This window comes from Drosophila albomicans, chromosome 2R, assembly GCF_009650485.2.
Source record: "Drosophila albomicans strain 15112-1751.03 chromosome 2R, ASM965048v2, whole genome shotgun sequence".
Taxonomy (NCBI): Eukaryota; Metazoa; Arthropoda; class Insecta; order Diptera; family Drosophilidae; genus Drosophila; species Drosophila albomicans.
Genome location: NC_047631.2, coordinates 23495605 through 23515981, shown reverse-complemented (window position 1 = coordinate 23515981; position 20377 = coordinate 23495605). Strand labels below are relative to the sequence as shown.

Sequence of the window (20377 nt, the reverse complement as noted above, 5' to 3'; positions counted from 1 at the left end):
ACATGTATGTCATACATGTCATACACATGTATGTCATACGTTGACGTGTATGACATACATGTGTATGACATGTATGACATACATGACGTGTATGACATACATAACGTGTATGACATACATAACGTGTATGACATACATGACGTGTATGACATACATGTGTATGACGTGTATTACATACATGACGTGTATGACATACACGACGTGTATTACATGTCATGTATGTCATACATGTCATACACATGTATGTCATACATGTCATGTATGTCATACACGTCATGTATGTAATACACGTCATGTATGTAATACACGTCATACACATGTATGTCATACATGTCACACACGTCATACATGTCATACACGTCATGTATGTCATACATGTAATACACGTCATACACGTCATACATGTCTTACACATGGCTAACATGGCTAGAAGTGACCTAGGCCAGAAGCTTATATAGCAACCCTCGTAGACTATAAGAGATAGAGCTATAATTTTTTTCGACCGCATTTGTTATGTTCGCACGCAGATCAAGTTTGTATCAAAATTTTGCCACGCCCACTTCCGCCCCCGCAAATCAAAAAAATCGAAAAACAAGCCTAATTTTAAAGCTAGGTATATACAATAATTACTATAGTAGTTATGATTCCTGAAATTTTGGTTGCGATCAGATAAAAATTGTCGAAGTTATTAAAGAAATACTTTTGTATGGGCAGAAATACCAAACATTTATATCGGTATATTTTAGTATATTTAGTAGATCAATTTGGTATGCTTAAGAATAATACCGCACTGTTTTACTATTATTCAAAATAGTTAGCATTGCAGTACATAATTGTTGGTATATTTTTAAAATAATATCGCATCTGTTTTACTATTATTCAAAATGGGTAGCGCGTATTTCACAGTCGATCACACTCGACTATATGGTTGCTTTCTGACTTCTATTCTCTACAATATATTATTATCTAATGGTCGTGCAACAATTTCTTAAAGTCCCGAAAGTCAACGCTAATTTGCTGTAATTGCTATCTATGTACGATTAAATTTGTTTTTTATTTTTTGATTTTTTCAATAAATGCCTATTTTCTTAATGGTTGGGTATGGCTTTAACCCCTTGTTGACCACAGCATTGCATTGTTTGCACATTTGTTTGGGCTTCGAAAAATGCACTCATGATATATGCGTGAATTTAATGAAGTCGCAGAATTGATAAAATATATGGCGAAAGTATTTTTTTATACACGTCGTGTATGTCATACACGTCATGTATGTAATACACGTCATACACATGTATATTACATACATGACGTGTATGACATACACGACGTGTATTACATGTCATGTATGTCATACATGTCATACACATGTATGTCATACATGTCATGTATGTCATACACGTCATGTATGTAATACACGTCATGTATGTAATACACGTCATACACATGTATGTCATACATGTCACACACGTCATACATGTCATACACGTCATGTATGTCATACATGTAATACACGTCATACACGTCATACATGTCTTACACATGGCTAACATGGCTAGAAGTGACCTAGGCCAGAAGCTTATATAGCAACCCTCGTAGACTATAAGAGATAGAGCTATATTTTTTTTCGACCGCATTTGTTATGTTCGCACGCAGATCAAGTTTGTATCAAAATTTTGCCACGCCCACTTCCGCCCCCGCAAATCAAAAAAATCGAAAAACAAGCCTAATTTTAAAGCTAGGTATATACAATAATTACTATAGTAGTTATGATTCCTGAAATTTTGGTTGCGATCAGATAAAAATTGTCGAAGTTATTAAAGAAATACTTTTGTATGGGCAGAAACGCCTACTTACTGGGGGTCTTAGTTGCTTTGGCTGACAATATGGTATATTGTGCCGTCTATGATATATTTTCAATGCGGTACTATATCGATATAACAAATATACCATTTGGTATATTTTGAGCATTTTTGCAGTATATTCGGTATTTTTTCCAGAAAAATATCGCAAAATATATTTATTTTATTCAAAATGCGGTAGCGGGTATCTCACAGTCGAGTACACTCGACTGTAGCTTTCTTACTTGTTTAAATGTGGTACTGTATCAAAATACCAAACATTTATATCGGTATATTTTAGTATATTTAGTAGATCAATTTGGTATGCTTAAGAATAATACCGCACTGTTTTACTATTATTCAAAATAGTTAGCATTGCAGTACATAATTGTTGGTATATTTTTAAAATAATATCGCATCTGTTTTACTATTATTCAAAATGGGTAGCGCGTATTTCACAGTCGATCACACTCGACTATATGGTTGCTTTCTGACTTCTATTCTCTACAATATATTATTATCTAATGGTCGTGCAACAATTTCTTAAAGTCCCGAAAGTCAACGCTAATTTGCTGTAATTGCTATCTATGTACGATTAAATTTGTTTTTTATTTTTTGATTTTTTCAATAAATGCCTATTTTCTTAATGGTTGGGTATGGCTTTAACCCCTTGTTGACCACAGCATTGCATTGTTTGCACATTTGTTTGGGCTTCGAAAAATGCACTCATGATATATGCGTGAATTTAATGAAGTCGCAGAATTGATAAAATATATGGCGAAAGTATTTTTTTATACACGTCGTGTATGTCATACACGTCATGTATGTAATACACGTCATACACATGTATGTCATACACGTCATGTATGTCATACACGTTATGTCATACACGTTATGTATGTCATACACGTTATGTATGTCATACACGTCATACACATGTATGTCATACACGTTATGTATGCCATACACGTCATACACGTTATGTATGCCGTACACGTCATACACATGTATGTCATACATGTCATACACATGTATGTCATACATGTCATACACATGTATGTCATACGTTGACGTGTATGACATACATGTGTATGACATGTATGACATACATGACATGTATGACATACATGACGTGTATGACATACATAACGTGTATGACATACACGAGTACACTCGACTGTAGCTTTCTTACTTGTTTAAATGTGGTACTGTATCAAAATACCAAACATTTATATCTCTACAATATATTATTATATAATGGTCGTGCAACAATTTCTTAAAGTCCCGAAAGTCAACGCTAATTTGCTGTAATTGCTATCTATGTACGATTAAATTTGTTTTTTATTTTTTGATTTTTTCAATAAATGCCTATTTTCTTAATGGTTGGGTATGGCTTTAACCCCTTGTTGACCACAGCATTGCATTGTTTGCACATTTGTTTGGGCTTCGAAAAATGTACTCATGATATATGCGTGAATTTAATGAAGTCGCAGAATTGATAAAATATATGGCGAAAGTATTTTTTTATACACGTCGTGTATGTCATACACGTCATGTATGTAATACACGTCATACACATGTATGTCATACACGTCATGTATGTCATACACGTTATGTATGTCATACACGTTATGTATGTCATACACGTCATACACATGTATGTCATACACGTTATGTATGCCATACACGTCATACACGTTATGTATGCCATACACGTCATACACATGTATGACATACATGAAATGTATGACATACATGACATGTATGACATACATAACGTGTATGACATACATAACATGTATGACATACATGACGTGTATTACATACATGACGTGTATGACATACACGACGTGTATTACATGTCATGTATGTCATACATGTCATACACATGTATGTCATACATGTCATGTATGTCATACACGTCATGTATGTAATACACGTCATGTATGTAATACACGTCATACACATATATGTCATACATGTCACACACGTCATACATGTCATACACGTCATGTATGTCATACTTGTAATACACGTCATACACGTCATACATGTCTTACACATGGCTAACATGGCTAGAAGTGACCTAGGCCAGAAGCTTATATAGCAACCCTCGTAGACTATAAGAGATAGAGCTATATTTTTTTTCGACCGCATTTGTTATGTTCGCACGCAGATCAAGTTTGTATCAAAATTTTGCCACGCCCACTTCCGCCCCCGCAAATCAAAAAAATCGAAAAACAAGCCTAATTTTAAAGCTAGGTATATACAATAATTACTATAGTAGTTATGATTCCTGAAATTTTGGTTGCGATCAGATAAAAATTGTCGAAGTTATTAAAGAAATACTTTTGTATGGGCAGAAACGCCTACTTACTGGGGGTCTTAGTTGCTTTGGCTGACAATATGGTATATTGTGCCGTCTATGTATGTACATGACGTGTATGACATACATGACATGTATGACATACATGACGTGTATGACATACATGTGTATGACATGTATGTCATACACGTCATGTATGTCATACATGTCATGTATGTCATACATGTCATGTATGTCATACATGTCATACACATGTATGTCATACACGTCATGTATGTCATACATGTCATGTATGTCATACACGTCATGTATGTAATACACGTCATGTATGTAATACACGTCATACACATGTATGTCATACATGTCACACACGTCATACATGTCATACACGTCATGTATGTCATACATGTAATACACGTCATACACGTCATACTTGTCTTACACATGGCTAACATGGCTAGAAGTGACCTAGGCCAGAAGCTTATATAGCAACCCTCGTAGACTATAAGAGATAGAGCTATAATTTTTTTCGACCGACATGTATGACATACATGACGTGTATGACATACATGTGTATGACGTGTATTACATACATGACGTGTATGACATACACGACGTGTATGACATACATAACGTGTATGACGTGTTTTTTAATGTTTAAATTTTATCGTGGCCGATGCTCGCTCGAAGACAAGGGTCGTCCAAAAACAGCCATTGCGCCAGAAAACATTGATGCCGTTCGTGAACTGATAATGCCAAATCGTCATGTGACATATCGTGAGATAGAGGCATCCTTGGACATTTCTTCCACCAGAATACATTCGATATTGCATAAACACCTGATCGTAAAAAGGGTTTGTTCTCGATGGATCCCGCACAATTTGACAATTGCTCAAAGAAAGGCTTATATGGATTGGTTGGATATTTACAATTCACAATTACCAACAGGTATCGCCATCCTTCTTTCTATGTATTTATAATATACTTAATACGAGGGTTGCTATATAAGCTTCTGGCCTAGGTCACTTCTAGCCATGTTAGCCATGTGTAAGACATGTATGACGTGTATTACATGTATGACATACATGACGTGTATGACATGTATGACATGTATGACATACATGTGTATGACGTGTATGACATACATAACGTGTGTGACATACATAACGTGTATGACATACATGACGTGTATTACATACATGACATGTATGACATACATGACGTGTATGACATACATGTGTATGACATGTATGACATACATGAGTATGACATGTATGACATACATAACGCGTATGACATACATGACGTGTATGACATACATGACGTGTATGACATACATGACGTGTATGACATACATGACGTGTATGACATACATAACGTGTATGACGTGTTTTTTAATGTTTAAATTTTATCGTGGCCGATGCTCGCTCGAAGACAAGGGTCGTCCAAAATCAGCCATTGCGCCAGAAAACATTGATGCCGTGCGGGAACTGATAATGCCAAATCGTCATGTGACATATCGTGAGATAGAGGCATCCTTGGACATTTCTTCCACCAGAATACATTCGATATTGCATAAACACTGACATGTATGACATGTATGACATGTATGACGTGTATTACATACATGTCATACAATTCCCGAAATTCCCTCTTCAATTGAGGTAATATAAATAATATAAACGCAATTCGCGAAAATATAGCAATAATTAATAATACAAAAAATATACCAAATGGTATTTTTGTTATATCGATTCAAAATATACCATAGACGGCATAATATGCCAGATTGTCCCCCCAGTAAGTAGGCGTTTTTGCCCATACAAAAGTATTTCTTTAATAACTTCCACAATTTTTATCTGATAACAGCCAAATTTTCAGGAATCACAATTACTATAAATATTATGGTACATACCAAAATTCGCTATAGCTCAAAATTTACGCTTGTTATTCGATTTTTTTGATTTGCGGGGACGGAAGTGGGCGTGGCAAAAAATTGCAAACATAAAAAATGCTGATGAAAAAAATTATAGCTCTATCTCTTGTAGTCTCTGAGATCCAGTGTTTCATACGGATAGACGGGCAAACAGTAATACGAAATATACCAGTTTGTCAGCCAAAGCAACTGAGTCCCGTGGTAACTGGAAAACAAAACAATTTCATAAATAAGTTCTACAATTTCTTAAAATGTACAAGAGTCATAAATACTATAGTTATCATTTTAAAAATCACGGTTCTATTTTCTTCAATTTTCGGGTTACAAAAATGAAAAACAAACTATCTAAGAAAAATGAAATCGGTCTATCTTATAGTCTCTGAGATCTAGGTGTTCATACGGACGGACAGACATACAGACAGATGGAAGATTCCAGATAGGATTAATATTGTAGATCTGAAGATCAGAATGAGTGTAAAAATATTATTAATATTATTATTTACATACATTGTTATTATTGTTGGATTATTACTATTTCTTTTCCATCTTCAATCGATCGCTCTTTTAAAGCCTGCCATTTCATGAACTTACCTGGGCTTCATATCAAGCAGTGTTGCCACTGTCAATGCGAATGGAAATCCTTTTGGTAAATTGAATATACAAAAACATGAAACACAGTTCGGGATGGTAAAACTAAAGGCTGTAGGTCAGGGGGTGCTGGAGTGCATTGCATTTGCAGAGTGACCATGTGACCGCTAGACGTTGCAAGTGCGTTTATGGTTTGATGATTTACAGTCGCAGCCATAAATATTCGCACGGCCAGTGCGCACATTATTCGCGATTTATGCTGCGCCGACCATAATTCATGCAACAGCACATGTAAAATTTATGCAATTATTAATTTAACACTCACGCGTTTTACACTCACTTTCCCTTCCCGTTTCCCGATTCCCGATTTCCCCTTTTTCCTCTTCGAAAGGTTTTTATCAATGAGGAGCAAAGCAGATCTAATCTGACCTAGCTAAGCGTTTTAACCAATTTCGCGCGACAATGCAACAAATGAACTCGCAGTATTTTACTTCCTCTTCCCTTTTCCCCTCTCTCTCTCTCTCTCTCTCTCTCACTCTTTCGAACCTTCTCTCACTCCCGCAACCCGAGTGCAACGCCATAATTTACCCGACGAGCAAAAACACTCACGAAAATAATAAATGTCCAATATGTTAGCCCGGCTGGCAACATGGCCAACTCGGCAAAAGAAAGCAACACCCACACCCCCACACACACACACTCAGACACACAATCGACAGCAACAACAACAACAACAACAGCAGCAACAATAAAAAAAGCTCATTCATTTGGCATGTGTGAAACAAACAGCAGCAGTTTCAACCGAACCCAAATGGGCAGCTGAGGCAACAATTGCGGGGGACAGTTGAGGTTGGGATTTTGTTGCCTGGGATTGGCATTGCCCATGGTCCAGTGAAGATTCGAGCTGGGGGAGAGCTGGAAGTAACTGTCGGACCTCGCCTAATGCTGGGCCACCTGCTAGGCTAGGCTAGGCTCGAGTGGATGTGGACATCGCATCGCATCGCGGACAGGACGAAGTTCGACTCGGAACATGGTCAGCATGTCGCTCCATTAATTTGCCATAAAACAGAAGTGGACTAAAATTTGCTTGTAGTTCCTCCTGTTGTTTTTCTTGTTGTCGATGTTCTTCGTTGTTGCTGGAGCACAAAAATTACAAATGACTGCAAAGATACTAGTTAGAGAAATGGTTGAGCAGCACAAGTTTCGGTTGGGGGATTTGCTCTAGGGTTTGCTTAATTTATTAACCTAACATTTTTGATGTTCTGTAAAATGTTCACAATGACATATTGAGAGCATCCTCGAAAGAGGTTGAGCAATGCCCAACAGATGGCGCACTTTATAATGCTCCTAAAATTAGGGTTTTGTCAATTTCAATCCAATGAGTTTCTCAAGGTCTATCTGATGTATTCGATTATTGGTCAGTTTATGTGCTATAAGAGACAGTATTAAGAGATAAATGAGCATGATATGATTTAATCGACAATAGAGAATGATAAAATATTTTAAAAGAGAACAGGTTTGCATAAAAAGTTTTAGGCAAGAAATAATAAGACTTCATATCAATTCTTGTGTAGCGAAATTTCTCACAAAATTTTTAAATATGTTATATATAATCATAAATCTACCAAGAATGATTTGGTAAAGTTAAATAAAGAATAAATTGAATGCAAAATGGAATATGCCATGAAAGTTAACAAATTTTGTGGAGGAATAATGAGACTTCATTTCAATTCTAGCTAATATAAAGTGGCCAACCTTCAATAATATTAAGAATTGTATAACACAAACTTTCTTGTCAATATGCTTATAAAATTTGTATTTAAATTTCTTAAAAGATCTAGAAAATCATTAAATATGTCTTTTGAAAAGCACAGATTTCTACATTTATCATAAGTTGTACATTTTGTTTTGTTTTGAGTAGTTTGACTTGTTAAAGCTAAAAATATGTAGATATATATTTTGGTTTAAGATCGAGTATAGACACTATGATTTATGGCTTTCGTGATGAGTCCCTCAAAGTGTTGAATATTCGTGAGTGTTGTCAAACTCTCGGCACATTGCCCAGCATTTGGTGCACTGCTTATGATGCCATACAGAAAATGCCTTAAGGGATCCCGGGAGAAGGCATCCGTACGTCGCTCCACAGTGAAACCTCCGCCACTGTCGCCGTGACAGGCCAACGATTGACCCAAAGTGTACATGCAGAACTTATCGAGGCCAATATCCTTCAATTTGTCAGAACAAACGGAATTCATTTGCGATTGCGCCGGTACAAACTGCAGCTCACGTCGATCCTTGAAGTTCCAGCCGGCAAATTTGCCGTGCACATTGTTATTGATGGTCTCCTTCTCAGCATAACCGTAAAAGTGCACACAAACGGGTCGTATAACAGCACTCAGGCGATAGGGCACATCCAGTATTATCATGGCCAAGTCATTGAAGAAATTATCCTCTCTGCCTTTGTAGTTACTGTAATAAGATGGAAAACAATTCAATCAAATCTTGAATTCAATTGCTTGTAAATTTCTACTTACGATGCCACCACAATCTGATTCACGCGACGCCTGTTGTCATACTCCGTTTCATCAGTGTAACCTCTGTATAGCTTTGCGGCCACCACACGAAAGATCTCCTCGGAGTAAGGTTCCGAGGCCACCTCATTAAAGACACAATGAGCAGCCGTGATGACAATGTCAGGCGTGAGCAGCGAACCGCCGCAAAGGAAGGTGAAACCACGCTCATTCAACTCGGAGTACAGGCCCACATGCCAGGGAACAACAGCAACGCCAATCGAATGTCCATTCGCTGAGAACTGCTTGACAGGCGTGGCAATCTGTCCACACTCTTGATCGCAGCGTTCACGATAACGATTCCAATAGCCACCACGCATGCACTTCATCTCCGGCAGCGAGGTCTTGAGCGTTTGGAAGCCTGTGGCACAAATGAATTTGATCACAGTGCCTGGCGGATGATAGCGTTGATTGCAATCAGCGATTTCGCCGTGCACAGAGCAAGTGGCATTGGTGGAATAGCCATTGATGAGGTCCTTGGCATTGCCATATTCATCCCGCTTGGAATCGCAGTATTCTGCAAACAAGATAAAGTAATAGAGAGGGAGTTCTGACAACTGTTTAAGCAATCGATACTCACTCACGCATTTGGGCACCACGGACAAACTCCACCTGCGATTGGCACAGTAACCGGTCTCCTCACCCTCCAGAAAGTAGCCACGATTGCATCTGAACTTCACCGTCTGCTTGATGATGGGCGGTGTCAACACCTGACCCTGACCATTGGTTAATATGGGACGCTCATCGCCATCGGGCAGCGGACATCCCAAGTGATCCGCTTGCGACGCGGGAATCGATGGCAGCTTGGGTGCCGTGGCTGCTGTGGTATTGCAAAGTAACGGCGCCTCATCGGAGCCATCGAAGCAATTAATTTTGCCATCGCAAACGAGCTGATTGGAAATGCAACTGCCCGAGGCGCATTTGAAGGAATAGCCAGGACACTCTTGATGGCCACACATAGTCACAGATTCATCAAAGCCAGTGCCATCGCCACAATCATCGTTGCCATCGCACAGATAGCGAAATTTGTCAATACAAATGCCAGAAGGGCATTTTATTTCATCATGCCTGCAATTAAAATGTTTAAGCTTGAAGAATTTTCAACTATTTTCGTTGCTACTTACTGGCAATTGCCTTGTAGCGTGCGATCAAACTCCCGCTTGTCATCCTCGGTGCCACATCGCAGCACTGTTTCATCGGAGCCATCGGCACACTCCTTGACTCCGTTGCAGGCTGCGGTGCCAATCACACATGCTCCATAGCTACACTGGAAATAGGGCTTAGAGCAATGTTGTCTCTGTGAGATGCAGTTCAATGCCGTTTCATCAGTACCATCTGGACAGTTCTTGACTCCATTGCACACCTCAAATTGTGAGATGCAGCTGCCATTCTCGCATTCAAACTGAGTTTGTGCGCAGGCAGCATCTGCTGATTCTATAATGTGAAAAAATAAATCGAATTTGTGAAGTCATAATCTGCTTATTACATCTTATTTTTATTGGTATTTTTTATTGTATTTTAATTCGAAATTTACCCAATAAATAACAAAATTACAAACAATAAACACTCTCAATATGCAAATGTTTCAGGTTTTTTCTTACGCTTATCTGTTGAGGCAGCATCTTCCGAGAGCAAAAACCGCATGGGAAGTGAACTGATAATAACAACAAGAACAAAAACAATAACAGAGAGCCAGCAAGCAGTGTCATAGATAATAAATACTATATCAACACTCTCACTACTCGCTCTTTGCTCTCAAGCGTCAAGACCTTTCAATGCTGGCTCAAATCAAGTTTTTTTTCTTAGCGTCTCTTACGAATCGCCTGACTCAGATTGACATTAGCATACTTCGTATAAATTTATCTGTAACTGCACAAGTTTGCGTATACTTTGATACGTATCATTTTTTTTATATTTAGACCTAATAATATATTATCATTGTGAACTTTACTCACTTGTATGGATGCTAAGTAGAACTAAGAAGATGCACAGAAATCGTGCTACAAAGTATTTCGACTTCATACTTTTCGATCGTACAAGATTAAACATCCATGAATATGCGCATCTGCACTTCCACTAGTATTATTTATATGTACGCATACATATATATTAACTCCCGATTAAATTGAAATGATTGTGCTATCAGGAAGCAACACGAACGATCCGATCCAGAGCACAAACCGTACTGACTGAGAATTATTCAAGCTTGAATACATTTTAGCATTAAACAGAAGTAATTGATTTCAAGTCGAATGCTTAATACACAGCTTTGTATATAAATTAATTTTGAGCATACAAAAACCTTAATAGAATGAAGTAAACAATATTAGAATGTACCTAAAGTGATTTTTTTTTTGTTATCAATTTTAATCTATCATCTCCACAGCATTTAAATAAAGTGATATACTCTGCGTAAGAGTATTAAAACCGGGCTCGCTAAAGGAAAACACAAAACAAGTTTTAAGAGTGCGAATACAAAGACCAGCATTGTTTTTAAGAGACTTCTAAATCTCTTGATATTTCATTTGGTTTGTTTATTTTATCGCGCGGTTTAAAAACAATTATTACGTATCTAGCAATTTAAATGTTTATAATTAAGTAATACAAAATTAATTTTTGAATTCCATGAATGAAATTTAAGTTTGCATTTAATTCTCTAAAATTTAAACCCAGTTACCTTACTTAGTTTAAACATTGTCATTCATGTATTGTTTAAAAATATAAACAAACCTTATCCTCGTACGAAACTCAACTGAGTCACTTATCGATAAGCTCGATCAATGTGACCAGAGCTGCCCGATGATTTCGATTTTTTAAATGCAGGCTGACCGTGGCGCTAAAACGTGTGCGTCACAAGTGGCGCGCTCTTGCGGATAAACAGCAAACTAACACTGCGCATACTCATGGCAGTCAGCTTTCCAACAGCAGCACACAATGTGCACATAGCAAACGCTAGGTGGCGGTAGAAATTAGCGCCCCCTTTGGCTCAAGTATAAAAAGACAGTTTGATTTTTTTGAGTTTTTAGTTCAAATTTTTATTGTTTTTATTTGTTTACCACATTCTCACTGGTTTTTGTTTTTGTAGTTTGTGTTTTTTTTTGTTTTTGTTGGTTTGTTTTGCTTTTGTAATTATAGTAGGTATATTTAATATTGATAATTTACAACTTACAGAACTAACATAGAATGGCATTAAATTAGAATTACATAGTAATACATACGCGTATAAACGATATCTTCTCTCTTGGCCCCATGTACATAGTATTTGTGTTTTTTGGGGAGAAGGAGAGGGTTTTTGTTTTTATCGAATGAAGCATTCGGATGCATCGTTTATACATGGTTGATTTAGGATTAGAGAGAAACATTAGTATTAATGTCAATTAGATGGTGGAGGCGGCTGGTGAGGGTGAAGTAAAAAGCCACAAGAATGTACAATACTCGCAATGCAGCGTTTTATTAATACATATACATATACAAATACATATGCGAACAAACATATGTATGATGTACATATTACAGATAAGTAAGTGTAAGTAGTAGGTAAGTTTGTAGAATGTAGAATAAATTCTAACGCTGGCGCGCTCCGTTTCATTTTACGTATATCCGTTGCTACGACAATTCACATTTAAATCGTTTAAGTATTGTATTTTTAGCTTCTTCATCTTCTATTTTAATATTAATTTACTTTCTCTTTTTTTTTGGAGGGGATTTGGGGCGGGGGAGGACTTCTCTTTATCGTTCTCTCTCTTTTTTTTAGCCACATTCTCCTTCCTCACTCTGCGTCATTTTGTAAATTTTACGTATATGTTTCATTTGTTTTCCATTAAAATCTATAACATTTAACTTATCTCATATCTCGCACTTTCTGTTCTTATTTTCATTTTGTTTTTATTTGCAATTATTCTCTTATTGTTTGTTGTTCATTTATACTCCGACTTTCATGTAAAATACATAAATATAAATATATATGTATGTATGTCTGTGTATATATATATATATATATATTAATTTATTTTGTTGTTGAACCTTATGCGCTAAATTACGTATACATCTTGTGAAGGTTTTTGTGGGTTAACCCTTTAGGTGAATCGAAACAGAAAGTGGATCTAAAGATACTAGTTGTGTGTATCTCAGAGTTTTTAGCGCAGTGAGCACAGCTCGTTGCTTAGCAGTGATACATTTATATATATATATATATCGCATTATCTCTTCTGATAACGTTTAGCATACATCTTACGAACAATTAACGAAACGAGATCAAAAGCAATTTTCCCGCAGTTTTCAAGAACTCTAAGCTCTCCTATATAGTGCTCCTATATAGAAATTAAAACAAATGAAAACCAACAATGTAGTAACTAAACTTGCAAAGAAACTAAAATAATAACACAATTATTTAATTCGTTTTTCTTTGATTTCTTCATTTTTTTTTTTGTAGATTTTTTCAAAACCAATAATTTATTCGATTTGCCAAGTTGGCAAGTTTTTTGTTTTTTGCTTTTTGTTTCATATTTGTTTGTTTTTGTTTTATAGATAATCTCATAAACGCTTTTCATTAAACTAAACATAATAAAATTAAGATTTAATTTAGTTTAAAAAACTTTAAAAATTACTTAAAGAAAACAGCTTCACTTTTTTGTTTGTTGTTGTTTTTGTTGTTGTTGTTTTTGTGTTTGTTGCGGGCTTAGATGAAAACTAAACAATTTAATTTAAAATTAAACAGAGTTAACTAAAATTGCATTAACTTTAAGCACGAACTATACACATTTTTTTCATTTGTATTATTATTAATTATTATTATCATTATGCTTTTAATAATAATTATTATTATATTCTCTTGTTTGTTTTTTTTTTTAGTTTTCTATAATTTTGTTCTTGTAATATACTTTTACTTTGCTAACAAATTCTATTTATATTTAAGTTAAATTTTCAATAGTTTTCATTCGCTTTTTTTGTTGTTGTAAATTTTTACGTAATTTTTGTTTAGTTTCAATTAGTTTAAAAACGCGCCTTACAAAAATTCATATCAACAGAATTTAAATATGTTTTTCTTTTTAACATTTTTTTGTATGAGTATTTTTTTTTGTTGTTTTTATATTTTTCAAAAAATAATTTAAACATAGCAGTAAGCAACAAAGGGTTTCTAAGTTGGGGGGCCGAAGAAAAGGAGCAACATTTTAAACAGGGATTTTTTGTTTTTGATTTTGGAAAAAAAGAATATACAATAGTTAAAATCTTACGCTGGCAAACAAAATGTTCGAAATGAATTTTACTTCTATGTTGTTCTTGTTGTGGAATTGAGTTGAAAATGAAATTTGTATTCGTATTGTTATTTTGTATTTGTATTTTTTGTATTCGTATATAATAATGTATGTATGCATCTATATAGGTAAGTAGATCTGTTTTTGTTTTTGTTTTTTTTTTTTGCTGTTCACTACTTTTTTTAATCTGTCACTTACTTAGGTCTAATAAATTTATTTGTAAGTTTTTGTTGCTGTTCGCATTTACGTATTTTCGGTTGCTTTTTCAAACACACACACACATTTTTTGTTTTTAAATTTAAATTATCATTTTTTGCTGGTATACTCGTATATTATACACGTACAATATTCATACCGTATTTTTTAATTATTACTCGTATGCAATTAAGTTAAGTAAATGTTTTTTTGTTACAATATATTGTTTGTTTTGTTTTTCATTTAATTCATTCTAATTCTGATCTAAATGGCCGCCTTGCACCGCCGCCGCCGCCGCAGCTGCCGCCGCCGCTTTTTGCGCCTGCGCCTGTTTCTCCTGCTCGTTGAGCTCCTTGATCGCCTGGATTTCCTTTTTCAATTTCATTCGACGATTCTGGAACCAGATCTTGATCTGTCGCTCTGTCAAACACAGCGCATGCGCCATCTCGATTCTCCGTCTGCGGGTCAAATAATGATTCGTGTGGAACTCCTTCTCCAGCTCCAGTGTCTGGTAGCGGGTGTATGTCTGTCTGCCACGTCTCCTCAGACCATTTGTGCCTAAAGAAAATAGAGAAGAAAAAATGTGAGTTAGATAAATCGATAATTGTACAACTCTAGCTTTCAGCTAGTCTCATTGGTTTATCCAATACATTTGACAAAAAGAAAAAAGACAAAGACAGCAGCGAGTGAGTGTGTGTGGGTTCAATTGCCTCATTTGGATCGTTTATAAACATTTCAGCAAGCATATTAAATTGAAAAATCATTTCGCAAAATTTGCAACAACTGTTCATTTGTTGTTGTTGCTGTTGCGCATTGGTCGTTGTCAAAACATAAATATAAATTTTTCAACAACGATCAGCCAACATTTTGACGTAGGCAGGCAACAAGCACAAAAACAAAAAAAAATAAGGAAAAGCAACACAAGCAAAGCAAAAAAAAAACATTTCATTTTTATTGCCATTGGCTGTTGCTTGGATTGTGGCTTCAAGTTACTGGTTGCTGGTTGCTGTTGGCTGTTTGCAGTTGTATCTTTGGCGAGATCGTTACTTTAAATTGAACATTTGCTGCTGTGCCGCATGTTGCACGTTGCACGCTGCAAGTTGCGAATGCTGAGCTGACTGTCAGAGAGCTTTCAGTGATGTTGCCGTGTGCCACTTAAAGTGCAGTTATGCCATTGTAATGCAACTTTAATTGGCAACTCACAAACTCGACAACAACTGAGACAAGAACAGCAATTGCCTCCCTCTCTCTCTCTCTCTCTCTCTCTTTCTCTATCTCCTCAGTGTGTGTGCTCTGCTATTGCTGTTGTGTTAATCTCTGATTTTAAATATTTATGAAGTTTAATTTGCCTCAAGTGCAATAACTCAATTTTATGTGTGTGCACACACACACTTACACACTCACACACTCGCACTGCATTATGCACAATCACAAGAGAGCTGAGGAGAGATTTTATCAGCGTATGCAACTCTCCGCCTCTCGTCGAGCTCCAATGGACAATGTTAAGTAACTTTCTGCAATTTTATTGGGGCGGCTCTCGTTCGCCGTTGTCTGACTCTGTCTCTGGCTCTCTGACTCTGGCCCTGGCAAAATGTTAAGTTAAATATTATGAGCATTTATTATGTTATAAATTTGGCCTAAAGGTATTAACAAATTTATGCCGACACGAAAGTCATAAAGTGAAAACGCATTTATCTTTCACATTTGCCGAGTACTACACAAAAGGGAGTACGAGTGCAGCAAATACATATACATATGTACATGTGTGTATGTGTGTGTGTGTGTGCGAACACACGTTGAATAAATGGCGAGAAAATTTTATAGACTATAAAAACGATATGGAAAATATAATTTTCACCACGCAACAAAGAAATTATCTACATAGTATACACATGTGTACATATGATTTTATTTGTTTATATTGCATTTATGAAATTGCAAACAAAGCTGAGAATATTTCATTTTTAATGTGCGAGAAAATTGCCAAATTTGTGTCAACTGACTTATCGCCTACTTTACAGCACTTAATCCATCAGATTGATGGCGAGCAGTTGCAGATTTTACAATGTATTTGGGCTTTTGTTGCAGTTGCTTTGAATTTATTTAGTATTTATTTGAGACTATTACATATTTTATATATTTAGTGTATATTCAGTATATATTTAGTATTTGTTCAGTATATATTTAGTATTTAACAGCTTCTACAGCTTTTCAATTGTTATTGGGTTTTTGTTGAGTTGCTTTGAATTTATTTAGTATTTTTTTGAGACTATTACAAATTTTATATATTCAGTATATATTTAGTATTTATTTGAGAGTGATGGCCATAGGTTGCAGCTTTTACATTGTTGTGATTTTATTTAGTATTTATTTGAGACTATTACAAGTTTCATGTATTTATTATATATTTAATATATGGGCAATTCTCAAAGAAAGGTAAACCACGACCGAAAAAAAAAATCTTCACATTCATCGTATTTTTTTGTATAATGTCATAAAGAAATATCCAAATTTTCATAATACAATGGATCCGTAGCATATCTCCGTTGTTTTTATAAAAAAATTTGCCTGCAAACTGAAAAAAATGTAATTTTTTCACTTTTAGCTCCTTTTGTATGCATTTTTTTGATTAATTATTTCACAAGAAAATCATAAGATATGTTTGCATTTTTTCTACCAAATCTCTTAATAGCAATCCAATAATAAGATAAAAATTGCAAAGTGAGCGAAAAAATGTTCAATTAACTGTTTATTTTTATTTTGCTTCTTATCTATGTTCAAATCGTACGTTCGCGACCGAAAACATCATTTTATTGTAATTGCTTCGCATTAAGTGCAAGCAGGTGAATGAAACTTCGCGTGTTAAGTTATTTTGGTATATATATTTTAAATATAAAAAATCGTTGGGGTTACTCAAACCAATCTTTTTTTATTGATTGTCAAAGTAGCGTACGTTCGCGACCTTACCTATAAGCATATGTCGATTTTCACTAGCGTCGCATGGATTAAAAAAAAAAAAAATTTTTTTTTGTTTTTGTTTTTGAAAGCTATGTCGTTTGCAGTTACTTATTACTTGTTTGTTATTACTTATTATTTAATATATATTTTTCTTGCTATTAATAAATTTCAGTACATATTTCATATTTAATAAAAATTTATTTTTTTTGCTTTTAAATGTTATTGGACACCTTAAATTGAGTTAAATCCGTTTGTTTTTATGAAATATGAAGTTATTAATAAAAAAAAGTTGTGGTAAAAATAAAAATTTAATGAATAAAACAACATGGAAAAATCGTACGTTCGCGACCGTACGTTCGCGACCGGAACTTAATTAAATTAAAAATAAATAAATTGAGATATTTTCTTGGGAGTAGACTTAATAGAAAGCTACATGATTCTACTTTAAAAGTAAAGTTATTTCTTTAAAATATCCCGTCTCAATTCGCAGAGTTTTGCATTTTACTGTAATAAGCCAAAGTCGACTTCCATTTTGCGTACGTTCGCGACCGCATGTTTTTTGACAATATTATGAAAATTAAAAATCGATAAGCCCCATAATTTACACTAACCAAAGAGCTAAACAAATGCTATCGAAGAGTAAAAAAAAAGTTTTAGGAAACGTTTGTTTTCGATTTTATTTTTTTAATTTATCTCGTACGAACGTACGTTCGCGACTTTGAGAAATGCCCATATATGTAGTATATATTTCGAATACGTTTAGTATTTATTTAGTATATATGTATATTGATTTGAGATTGATGACCAGCAGTTACAGCTTATATATTGTTGATTGGCTTTTGTTAAGTTTTTGTGATTTTATTTAGTATTTACTTGAGACTTTTACAAGATTAATATATTCAGTATATATTTAGTATATATTAAGTACACGTCTAGTATAAATTATGTATATATTTAGTATATGTTCATTATATATTTAGTATTTATTTGAGATTGATGGCCATCAGTTGCAGCTTTTCAATTGTTGTTGGGCTTTTGTTGAGTTGTTGGCAAATTATTTAGTATTTATTTGAGACTATTACACATTTTATATATTTTGTGTATATTCAGTATATATTTAGTATATGTCCATTATATATTTAGTATTTATTTGAGATTGATGGCCATCAGTTACAGCTTTTCAATTGTTGTTGGGCTTTCGTTGAGTTGTGGTGAATTTATTTAGTATTTATTTGAGACTATGTATTTAGTATATATTTATTATACATTTAGTATATATTTAGTATATATTTAGTAATTGATTAGTATATATTTGGTATATATTTTAGTATTTATTTGAGATTGATAACCAGCAGTTACAGCTTTATATATTGTTGATTGGCTTTTGTTGAGTTTTTGTGATTTTATTTAGTATTTACTTGAAACTCTTTCAAGTTTAATATATTCAGTATATATTTAGTATATATTCAGCACATGTTCAGTATATATTTAGTATATATTTATTATACAATTAGTATATATTCAGTACGTATATAGTATTATATTAGTATACTATATTTAGTATTTATTTAAAACTTGCAATTAAATTGTTTTGTTGGTTTTGCTCTTTTTATTTGCCAGCTCAACCACTAAAATTAGTTCTTTCGTTTCAATTTCAGTCTGTTCCCTACTTCTTAACTCCTTCCACACTTAAAATGCAAATAAAAGAAATAAAGTGAGCATCCGTAAAGGCATAAATAAATTTATTTAGCACTAAACCTGTTTGCTGATTAACTTAAATCTCAACGCTCTTTCGCTCCAATGCTCCAATCCCCACTCACTCACTCACTCACTCACTTAGCTCCAGCTGAGGATGTCCTGGCGCATGTCCTGTGCCTGTGGAATACATCACGCTGAGGTTGGCAAAAGTTTCATTTTATTTAGGAGGCAAACCGAGCAAAGAAGGCAGCAAGCAGCAAGTACGTGAGTTTGAGCTCAACAATTTTAAATGGAATTTGTCACGCGCCTTCGCCACGTCTGCCACGCCCCGCACTCCTTTCGCCTATCATCCCCTACACTCATATATACTTATATATTCGTATAGTATATGCAAAAATGAACTTTTTACCAAAAGTTTGCTTCTATTTTTTTCCAGCTTTGGGTTATTCTTTTCTTCCTCATTCTAGCTTTTTTTTTGCTGTTGGCTCTGGACAAGTTTTAAATTTATTATGCGAAAAAGTGCGAAATTCATTTTGCTGGCTCACTCTTCTTCTTCTTCGTCGTCGTCTTCGTCTCCTGCTGCGTTGCGCCATTTTCTTTTTGTCGACTTTCGGAGCATTTTTGTGTATTTCTAAGTACATAATTTAAATGTTGGTATGCCACCAGGAGAAGGAGAGAAAGAGGGGGGAAGGGGAGACTTCAACTAGACAATAAAACTTTGTATGGCAAGGCGCGAAATTTCTTCTCTCTTTTTAGATTATTTAGACACAAGAGTGGAACAGTCGTATTTTCTATTTGCCGAGATACATTTTCAAGGTTTCATGTCTACGCCGCTGACGGGCTGATTTTCCATTTTATTTAAGTGTGGAAATGTTTCTGGAGCGGGACGACTCACTTCTGGGTAGCAGCTGCGCCCGAGCGCAGAGTAGAAGTACGTGTTGTATTTTTTAACTTAAATTCCTGCGGGATTTAAAGTTTTGACAGTTTACGTGTTTGCCTTCTGCAGCGAACTT

At 34.9% G+C, this 20377-nt stretch overlaps 2 protein-coding genes across 6 annotated transcripts in view; both read right to left on the bottom strand.

Moving 5' to 3' along the window:
• Positions 1-8476: 8476 nt before the first annotated feature.
• LOC117574783 (modular serine protease) lies at positions 8477-11433 on the bottom strand. Its single transcript, XM_052006521.1, has 4 exons — positions 11214-11433; positions 10383-10692; positions 9223-10326; positions 8477-9157 (listed from the first exon to the last, which is right to left on the bottom strand). Exons 1-4 carry the CDS (start codon positions 11305-11307, stop codon positions 8653-8655), a joined length of 2013 nt encoding a protein of 670 aa, XP_051862481.1. The 5' UTR covers positions 11308-11433; the 3' UTR covers positions 8477-8652.
• A 3199-nt stretch (positions 11434-14632) lies between these two features.
• Positions 14633-20377, bottom strand: part of LOC117574784 (homeotic protein ultrabithorax) — a 91588-nt gene continuing 85843 nt past the window's right edge. For all 5 annotated transcript variants that reach the window (XM_034258739.2, XM_052006522.1, XM_034258740.2 and 2 more), the window contains one exon: positions 14633-15266. In XM_034258739.2, coding sequence (XP_034114630.1) covers positions 14962-15266 — 305 coding nt within the window. In that variant the 3' untranslated portion in view covers positions 14633-14961. The remainder of the gene's footprint in view (positions 15267-20377) is intronic.

Bases quoted from the DNA above. Each gene is read 5' to 3' on its own strand.
- LOC117574783 (XM_052006521.1), bottom strand. From the start codon at position 11,307: ATGTTTAATCTTGTACGATCGAAAAGTATGAAGTCGAAATACTTTGTA. The intron at 10,327-10,382 runs GTAAGTAGCAAC...TTTTAATTGCAG, and splicing joins ACGCTACAAGGCAATTGCCA to GCATGATGAAATAAAATGCC. The intron at 9,158-9,222 runs GTAAGTAGAAAT...ATCTTATTACAG, and splicing joins AATCAGATTGTGGTGGCATC to TAACTACAAAGGCAGAGAGG.